At 32.9% G+C, this 9245-nt stretch overlaps 2 protein-coding genes across 3 annotated transcripts; one reads left to right on the top strand and one right to left on the bottom strand.

Annotated features, from left to right (window-relative positions):
• Positions 1-3836: 3836 nt before the first annotated feature.
• LOC148621885 (uncharacterized) lies at positions 3837-4798 on the bottom strand. The gene is made up of 3 exons (XM_088574019.1): positions 4595-4798; positions 4283-4409; positions 3837-4066 (listed from the first exon to the last, which is right to left on the bottom strand). Exons 1-3 carry the CDS (start codon positions 4674-4676, stop codon positions 3931-3933), a joined length of 345 nt encoding a protein of 114 aa, XP_088430145.1. The 5' UTR covers positions 4677-4798; the 3' UTR covers positions 3837-3930.
• Positions 4799-6170: 1372 nt separating this feature from the next.
• On the top strand, positions 6171-7918 carry LOC148621886 (uncharacterized). 2 transcript variants are annotated; one of them, XM_088576720.1, is made up of 5 exons: positions 6171-6312; positions 6487-6589; positions 6992-7145; positions 7315-7473; positions 7717-7918. In XM_088576720.1, the coding sequence occupies exons 1-5, from the start codon at positions 6211-6213 to the stop codon at positions 7826-7828; spliced, it is 630 nt and encodes a 209-aa protein (XP_088432846.1). In that variant the 5' UTR covers positions 6171-6210; the 3' UTR covers positions 7829-7918. The 2 variants fall into 2 exon arrangements, with proteins under 2 accessions (XP_088432846.1, XP_088432847.1); XM_088576721.1 differs by lacking the exon at positions 7315-7473.
• Positions 7919-9245: the final 1327 nt, after the last annotated feature.

Below are 9245 nucleotides of genomic sequence, written 5' to 3' on the forward strand. Positions count from 1 at the left end.
TACAAAATTTCCGGGTGGTACGTGGACGGAAATTTTGTTCCAGGCATTTTGGTTCCGGGTAAATCATTAATTCAAAAATAAAAACGTTGTCACACATATATAACATATAAGCAATTGTCAGTCGGTGGTGGATGTAAATCAAGGGCACTTAAAACATACTGAATATGGAGTGCAGTGAATTTTCAATTTGTTTTCTATATCTAGTATTCAACAATTTTTTTAACATAATTAAAGGGGCAATACTTTTGTACAGTTTTGTTTGGTTTTTTTTTAACTAATAGTATGCATCCCGATGGGCACATATTATGAACTCCTACTTGATGGTCTTTTTCTATATATTTATGAAACAGACTTTACAAAAAAATACTCTAATAATAAAGACACATTTTGATACAGTAAGTTATAATGATGATGTTTATTCTAGATATATGTATTTTGTGATACTCTTATATTTGATTGAAATCGAGACCACTCCAAATACACTGAATCTGCTTTTAATCTCAATTTTTACATCGAGAAAAGTTATCAACTAAGCTCAATGACAAACATGAATTTGATTTCTCATTTTCCTATGTGGTAATATTCTTTATGCTCATGCGTATTAGGGTTTTGTCACTCGAATCATACTTTTTTTCAGGAACGATAGACATATCATACTGATTTTTAGATAGGACCCAGAGGCTTACATATAAGCTACTGGAACAAGGACATGTGTACAAAACAAAGTCGTCGAAAGGTTCTATAGGTGATTTCCATGACCACTTTGGAGAGATCATTATCAAATTGTGACTAACACAGTCATATCATTAATATGAGTTCTTGACTTTACACCAGACTTGACCTTCGATGTGCAGCACGTCGGCTTTCTGGCACATATAAAGCACCTTAAAGTCTCGTTTCTATGTCTTTTTCTCAGAATAACTTAACAAGATGACGAAATCCAGCACATTTTTTTTCATAGGGGCTTACTCCAACTATTAAAAAAAAACTTCCCTTTATCTTACGTCTCACAAATACAACACAGAAATGATAGATTGATTAAGAATGTTAAGTCTATTTTCAATGATTTTTTGTATATTTACTGATATACGGGATAGTCTTTTTTTTAAATAAACAACACATGGTTGTATGATGTTGTAAAGCAATAACTGTTTCAGATATCTAAACATCACCAAGAGCTACACCTTATCGCATATTAATTTCAATTTTGAATTTATACCCAATTTTAATAAACTGGACGACACAGATATATATAAGGAAACTTATAACTTGACCTCTGTTAAACTCTGGTGAAAAAGGAGATTAATTCCATTTACTACCTTCCTGCAAAAAATTACAAAACGAGAGAATATTTGTTAATCCTAAATGTTATATCAGGCGGAATTCCTTTTTTTTTTGTTTTGTTTGTTTTGTTTTATTTTTTATTTTTTTATTTTTTTTTTTTTGTTTTTGTGTGGTTTTTTTTGAGTTAATGAATACTAATGGTGCACTCAGCTGTTTTGGTGCAAATATGGAAATATTCTCAGGTTATATCAACAGGTGCTTGCCCTCACTATCAAATATGCTTTCCGACTAGTATATCTATATACTAGTCTGGCTGCAAATTTGATAGTGAGGGCAAGCCCCTGTCTCCGGACTGGGAACAGGCATTATATAAACTAGTAGGATGAGTCATTTTGATTAAAAGCTTGATTTATACCTTTATAACTATGCAAATCATTTCTTTATCTTACTTCAAAGACAATTAAATACATAAAAATCAAATTACGGACAAACAGAAAAAAAGTCCAACACATGAATTGTTCAAATAAAGGGACGGAACTTTTAACACGTTTTCTCAGCGACTTATGTCACCATTCGAATACTTGTTTACTTTCACAATATATAGAAAAAGCTATGTCTTCTCCAACAGTGTTTGTACTTCTGCTCACCATACTCGTTCCAAACATTCATGGGGCAAAAGATTATGCACAATACACGTACAGGAAGACTGGTGCAAATGAGTTCCCAATTCTTGCGCAATTCAAACAATTAGAAAAATGTTTGTTGTGCAAATGATACCTCTAAGAATATATAATTGGCGCAAATAGACGTTTCCCATTCAATTTGCGAATAAATTTACAACCAACATTTATCCGCATGGTTACCTTTCTATTACGTTAGTCCATAAAACAACCATAATAAATTGTTCTTCCACTTCAGGCATTGCGGGGGTAAGCATGGATACATTAACTTTTGCCACTTGTGAAACTTCTCTGCCTTATCAACTAACTAAATAATACAACCTTCTGAATATTCATCTATCTGTCCCTATTCACGATTTTTTTTTGTTATTTATCATGTCACTTTTTGGTCATTTTTTGGTGTATTTTCGGATGAAAACAATGGATAGAAATATCACTTTTGATCTGGCGGACAACAAAATAAAATGTGAAAAGAGGTGAAACTTCTAGTTGTATCTATAGACTTTTAACTTAATTTCAAATATTTGTGAAAATGGCATCAAGACAACTAAATGTTTTAAAACGCCTTGGAAAATACTTAGGCAAACTAGAAGAAGGTAACAATATATCATTATTTTATCTGGTAAAATTTTAATTTTTGTTCATTATCATGGCATTTCTGCATTAAAACAAATACAAAGAAAATTGAAAAAAATACAGAAAAAAGGCACTATACGTTTTATTTACCAAGATTATAGCTGCTCTTAAGAAAATCTACTTATCAAATCTAAATTGCCAGTAGGACGTTTAAGAACAATGGCAATTTAAGTATTTAGAATTATGAATGATGATAGATCCATATATTTACAAAATTTTATCAATGTTAAAAAGAGAAAATACTCTTTCAGATACAATAATATAGTTGACATACCCAGAACCACAAGGTATGGCGACTCTACAGCAAAACTATGGAATGATTTGCCCGACCATTTTAGAATGGAAACACCCTTCACACAAAATAGAAGTTTAATGGAACGAAACTCATGCCATTGTAATGCTTGTAGTTTAGTTGCTGAATGCTTATTTAGTTAAGCTGTTGCCAGTTTGCCTATAGCTATGCTTGTATGATATGTGTATGTCTTCTGTGTTTTATGTTTTGTATCTATGTGTTAATTTTATGTTTTATATGTATGTCGGTTATAAATAATAGCTCACTAGAGCTTATGTCACACTGACTCTAAATAAAGCTTTTTTTGATTTGATGTGATTTTGATTTGTAGATAAAATCGATCGGTCATCGCAGTTTAATTTTGTATATGATCGCTTCCGGTCAAATGTAAATGAATGCTACAATTAATGTCGTTGTAGGCGCTGATTTTATATATATAAGGTGCGGACCCAATGTTCATCCCACTTAAATTGAAAAAAATGTTTGCATGAAAAAAAATCTTGATCCCGAATACCCCACAAATTCTACCCCAATATTTACCTGCTTCGCTTTGCTCGGTCTTTGATGTATTTTATTTACGGCCCTATCCTGAAATCCTAGATCCGATCTTTTGTTGTGTTTTTGAATAGTAAATTGTTGTATCCCAGGTAAGTTTCGACACATTCATTTTCACTATCAAAATCTAAATATCTCATGATAAAAAAATGCTTTCTTGTTCGATCGTTCGTTCGTTTGTTTGTTTGTTTTGTTTTGTTTGTTTTTTGTTCTTTTTTGGTTTTTTTTTTTGGGGGGGGGGAGGGTTGGTGTTTTTACCGGAATAATACATGCATATCATAAGAAATGACCGTATAATCAGCAGAGTCCTTTCTTTTTGTTTCCACAATTTCTTGTTGTCTTAAGGTATAAATTATGATTTTTTTTTTGATGAAAGATTGAAAACAATAGAAGAGTAAGTTAATTTATTCAAAAAAATTTAGTACTCCCAATCATTGAGAATTCCCTGAGGAGAAATTGGATTTCGTGCGAAGACGTAGTTCTTCATCGACCCACCATACTGACTCCGTACGGACAGGGACTTGTATCGTCAGACAATTTCACAGCATGTTCAAAGCAACCATCAGGAGACACAACTTTTTTGCAACCATTTGGGATTTGTGTCAATTTTGTCCCTACTCTGGAAAAAAAATCATCAAAACAATTGAATATTTTGAAAAATAAGTTCACCTTTTCCACAAAGCTTTAACTAAAAGGAAAACTATACGAAAGGTATTTTTCAACTAGCGAACTTTTATTGTATAGGAAAATTTTTTCAATGAAAATGATCTTACAAAAATGTCTATAACATGATTACATATGTTAACATGGGAGAAAAATGGGTATTTATACTTACGAGCAACATCTTAGATAACCTACAGCGTCACAATAACACTTCTGACAGTTTCTAGTCATTGTAGATCCACGTATTATCATTTCTCCTCCATAGAAACATGGACTATACACATCATTATCATCTGAAACTGCAAGAATTACATTTCAATTAAGCATCGCAGCAACAATAAACAATCGGTTTAAAACACATTTTCAAAATAACTATTACAGACCATTACAGGTAGCCACGATCCTTATTTATGCAAAAAGTTACCCACATACAGAACTGTAGTTGACAATAAACTATTGAACAGAAAGCAATGCTAATATATACCTGATCTAGGAACAGTCCAACACGCAGCGTGACCCTGGTAAACTATAGACAGCAGACAACAAGAGGCTAACACGAATTTCATCTCTCTAAACTGGATTAAAGCTGAAGATTTTGATATGTTATGTTACGTTTTTCTTCGTTTCTGATGTTTTATCGAAGTTTAGCAACTGATGTCAGGCGTTGTTTGTTCTTGACTTTTATACCCCTCATTTCCGTAAACAAATTCCAGAAATGCCTACTCATTATCATGTAGTACATTAAAGGTGAAACAAGAGGTTCTAAAATTAGAATCATTTCCTACATTTTTATTTGTATATTACACAATTTTAAATTGTACGACGTGGGCTGCGTTACAATTAGTTCAGACACGTAAAGCAAGTCAATACAATTCGGTCTTGTATTTTCCTCTGAAATGTGTCAAGAGATGTGTTGGCACAGCCTTTTAAGTGACTTTTCGTCTACAAAACGAAATGTCGTAAAGGTGAATGTACAGAAAGGTCAATGGTTACTAATTAGTTACGACCTATACGTGTTAATTAAGAGTAGTATCAGTTTCCGGCTGGTTACTTGGATTATGCACAACACGTAAACAGGAAACTGTTGTACAAGGCCTCGAAAAACGTGACCAAGAAATAGAGTGCACCGAATCTAAGGTTTTACTTCGAAAGTGGTACAATACAGGAACTTTGTGTGCCGCTTACCATTTCTACATGCATTTGACTGTGAAGTGTCGTTTCTTGAGTAGCTGAAGTTCATAAAATCAGAAAGTTTGTAATAAAAAAGACATTATAAAAATACTTTTTCAATACAAGAAAAAGAACACCCTTCTCCAATCGATGTTTTGTCTCTTCTAAGAGAAAGATGCTGTTAAAATACCTTTATGACCAAGGCCAGCTCATAACCATAATTCATTGGCAAGGATATTCACATTTTTGAAACCATTTTCTTGTTTTTGGGCATGTTTAATATGATGACGTTTTTGTTTTAAATTTGAAAATGTTTATCCTTGTTTTATAACTAACCTACAAAAGGCTGACATACCTACTATGTGCAAATATAGTGTCAAATATTTATATTTAGTTAATGCACCCCATCTTTTCTTCAGAATTTCTTTAAAATTGTAAAAAGAGTACTATCTTACATTCCTTCATATTTGAAAAAAAAAAGAAAATAAGGTGTCTTCGAACTTTATACCTGTAATTAAAAAAAACTTCCATAAAACAATTTTTACATTGTAATAGTACTATATATCGTTTTATGATAATTTAAATTAAAAAAAGAATATGGTAAATTTCAAACATCATTATTTCTCTAATTAAAAACACATATTTCTACATAAATTTGCAAACTTACAGAAAAAGATGCTCCTTGTAAAAGGTGTGGTCGTGTAAACACGACATTTGAAACCTGAAAACCGTTTTAAGGTATATGGAAAGATTCATAAAAGCGATGAAATATATGCTGATTAAATCATGACTTATTGCCCTTGAACCTTATGTTTAATTTCAATTTCAGTTCATATTTTATCACATCAAGTTTTATTTAAACCAATGATATTAAGCCAAACCATGTACAAAGTATTCATAAGATAAACTATTCATAAACAAACATTGACGATGGACTTAAAGTTAGTAATTACTGTAATTGCATTTTTTTCTCTTTGTAATTCTACACAGCACCGAGCTCCTAATATCCCAGAATGGCCATCGGTCTACAAGGTGAGTATTATAGATATATTTGTCTTCTGAATTTGGACGCGATGTACCACTTCTCGGTAATGTTTTCTGGTATGGTCAATGAACACCGTACAACATATATCAAACTCATTATTTAACAGAAATCTGCATTGTACAAGTACGACAAAACAATGGCTCTATTTTGTTGTATTCCAGGCGTGTGTGCGTTTTCAATCTACAAGAGAGTTTCTAACTACTGGGTGGTATGTGGACACTTATAATGAAGTGATGAGATTGGACAGCTATGGTGTCCCTTCAGGTAAACGAAGACATCAGAAAAATTATGTTACTGTATCTGAAATTGTTGCGAATTTTTGTCTTTCTTACCAGAATAAATATTGCTTCTTGTTGATGTATAGACAAAATGGAATACTTCAATTCCATTCCAAAACTATTTCCCGAACCTTAAGCAAACGAATCAAAACTAAACACACACACACACACAAACACACACACAGAGGCATTAGCAAGGACGCATATTTCTGTCGCACTTCAACCTAGTTAAAATCAAGTAGTGCTTTGTAATAAAAGATTTTAGCGTGTAAAATAAATGAAAGACTGAAGGTTGTGACTAACAGCAATCGACTTCAATTATTTTTTTTTAATGGCTGAACTTTAAAGAGCAGCACTTATATATATTACTGTATTCTTTACTGTGCAGAATCAAACATGACCTACGTACTAGATACAGATGACGACTATGCTTGTGAGAACCTCGGAGAGCCGTTATACATGTACCTGTATCACTACAAGCAGGGTCTCCAGTTAGATATATTACCAGCTCCTAATCCGCCATATGTGCACTGCACAGCTAGGTACAAGTTTTATTGCCCATTTTAACCAATAATAGTAATATACAAGATTGCACATGTAAATATACTTTATATTAGATTCAAACCATCCCTAAATTATATATAAAATATAATTAATTGTTTCATTTTCAAAAACTTGAAACAATTTCTCCCTCTGTATATCATTTTTCAGAAAAATTCCTAAACTGTTTCCGCCGAATCCGTTATTGCCTGGGATACAGTTTGTAGAACGAGTGCGGGATAATGTGACAACGTATGACCACTGGAAAGCAGAATACTTCCTTTTTACGCTAGATTACTTCTTTCATACAGAATCAGGTCTACCATATAAGTAAGTTATGATAGGCAAGTTGTCTGTCCCTAAGACCAATATAACCTTCCAACACAGCATACTGCGAGAAATGCTAGGGGATAGTGTTGAAAATTTGTCATGGGATATAAAATCAATATTCTACAGCAATACTTGAATCCTGAATTATGATATCGAAAGTTAAAGGACAAAAACAAAAATAAAAATGCAAGAAGTCACGGATATTCGTCTGAAATACATATCAAAATTTGTTTTTTTTTTCAGGATGTTTGTTGATGCCAACCAGTTTGAATTTTTGTCGATAGAAAGTGGACACTTAGACGAATCGGCATTTTTGTTGCCAAAAGGCATAAAATGCACACTTGAGATCGACTGATTTTGTTCCTCCCATTTATTTTTCTGTAATTTAAAGTAAAATGCTCATTGTAACAGAATCTCTGAGAAATTAATAAATGTTTCAGTTATATATCTAGAACAATGATTTTCCGGTATAACATTCCCTTTTCCGTACTACCGTGATTATCACAAAACCACCGGTTTCGTGGGAGGCATACAGTGATTATATGGTGTCCGTCCGTTCGTCCGTCTACAACTTTTTTGTTACAGATTTCTCGGCAACTGTTTGTTACAGCCACTCATTTTGACAGCATGCTACATCCTGGGATTCCATATCAGACTGAAGCGTTATCCTATTGGACGACTTGGTATTTATTTTGTATGGAAGTCTATTTCTGTCATCAAGATAAATAAAAGTCGCGAAAAATTATGTCGAAAAGTCGTGATAATTTGTGTATTTTGTCTACATAAATGACAATTTCATCTCGAAAAGTCACGATAATTTTTCGCAATAGTTAAGATAATTATGTCGACCGTTCGATATAATTACATGAATTATCGCGGGAGAAACGGGAGATTTAAACATCATCAAAAACATTGTCTACTATACATGACAAATATATTGTCGTAACTGCAGACAAAGCCCAAAACAACATTGTTTTTACTTCTTTTCCCCATACTCAGTTAAAATCCCGACTCAAAAATACGTCGTTAATAAAAAAAAGACGGTAAACCCAGATACAAATATGTAGTTCTTGTTAGAGATTCCTCATACTTTGTAAAAATGATTCAAAATCATCTTCCAATTTTACCGAAGAATATGTTTTCAAAATGTTTGATTTTTTTATCGACAACATATTCGTCCAGTGTGATGGACGCGTTTTTTAACAAACGGTCGGCATTCAAATCGGAACAAATTATGCTCCTCAACTTGCTGACCCATTCCTTCACGCTTATGAGGCTTACTTTATAGCTGATCTGATCCAAAAGAAGGAACATCGTTTAGTTAGATCCTTTAATCTCAGTTTCCGCTATATTGATGACGCATTATCGTTTAACAATCCTAGTTTCTTGGATTTGATACATCGCATATACCGCAAAGAACTTGTGATAAAGGATACTATAGACACTGTGAAATCAGCCTCATATCTTGATCTACATTTAGAGATCGATGGTAAAGGAAAACTATTGACCACACTGTACGACAAACGCGATGACTTTTCATTCCGTATTGTCAACTTTCCTTTCATCCGTGGCAACATCCCTTCAGCACCTGCGTATGGAGTTTTCATATCCCAACTCAAAAGTTATGCCAGAGCTTGCCGTAACTACGCAAACTTTTTGTATCGCGCTAGAATTCTTACAATTAGGATTACAATCTTTTCAATTCCGCTAGAATCTTGGTTCCCTTGATTACTCTTTAATCGCATACTATTAAAATAATTTTTGGATACATG

This window comes from Perna viridis, chromosome 3 (assembly GCF_037379345.1).
Source record: "Perna viridis isolate PV_CMFRI_1.1 ecotype Kerala chromosome 3, ASM3737934v1, whole genome shotgun sequence".
Taxonomy (NCBI): domain Eukaryota; kingdom Metazoa; phylum Mollusca; class Bivalvia; order Mytilida; family Mytilidae; genus Perna; species Perna viridis.

What these genes read in the sequence shown, in the direction of transcription:
- LOC148621886 (XM_088576720.1), top strand. Translation starts at nt 6,211, where the DNA reads ATGGACTTAAAGTTAGTAATTACTGTAATTGCATTTTTTTCTCTTTGT. An exon ending in TATGTGCACTGCACAGCTAG is followed by an intron (nt 7,146 to 7,314) that starts GTACAAGTTTTA and finishes ATCATTTTTCAG; the next exon opens with AAAAATTCCTAAACTGTTTC. An exon ending in GAATCAGGTCTACCATATAA is followed by an intron (nt 7,474 to 7,716) that starts GTAAGTTATGAT and finishes TTTTTTTTTCAG; the next exon opens with GATGTTTGTTGATGCCAACC.
- LOC148621885 (XM_088574019.1), bottom strand. Translation starts at nt 4,676, where the DNA reads ATGAAATTCGTGTTAGCCTCTTGTTGTCTGCTGTCTATAGTTTACCAG. An exon ending in TTGGACTGTTCCTAGATCAG is followed by an intron (nt 4,410 to 4,594) that starts GTATATATTAGC and finishes TAATTCTTGCAG; the next exon opens with TTTCAGATGATAATGATGTG. An exon ending in GGTTATCTAAGATGTTGCTC is followed by an intron (nt 4,067 to 4,282) that starts GTAAGTATAAAT and finishes TTTTTTTTCCAG; the next exon opens with AGTAGGGACAAAATTGACAC.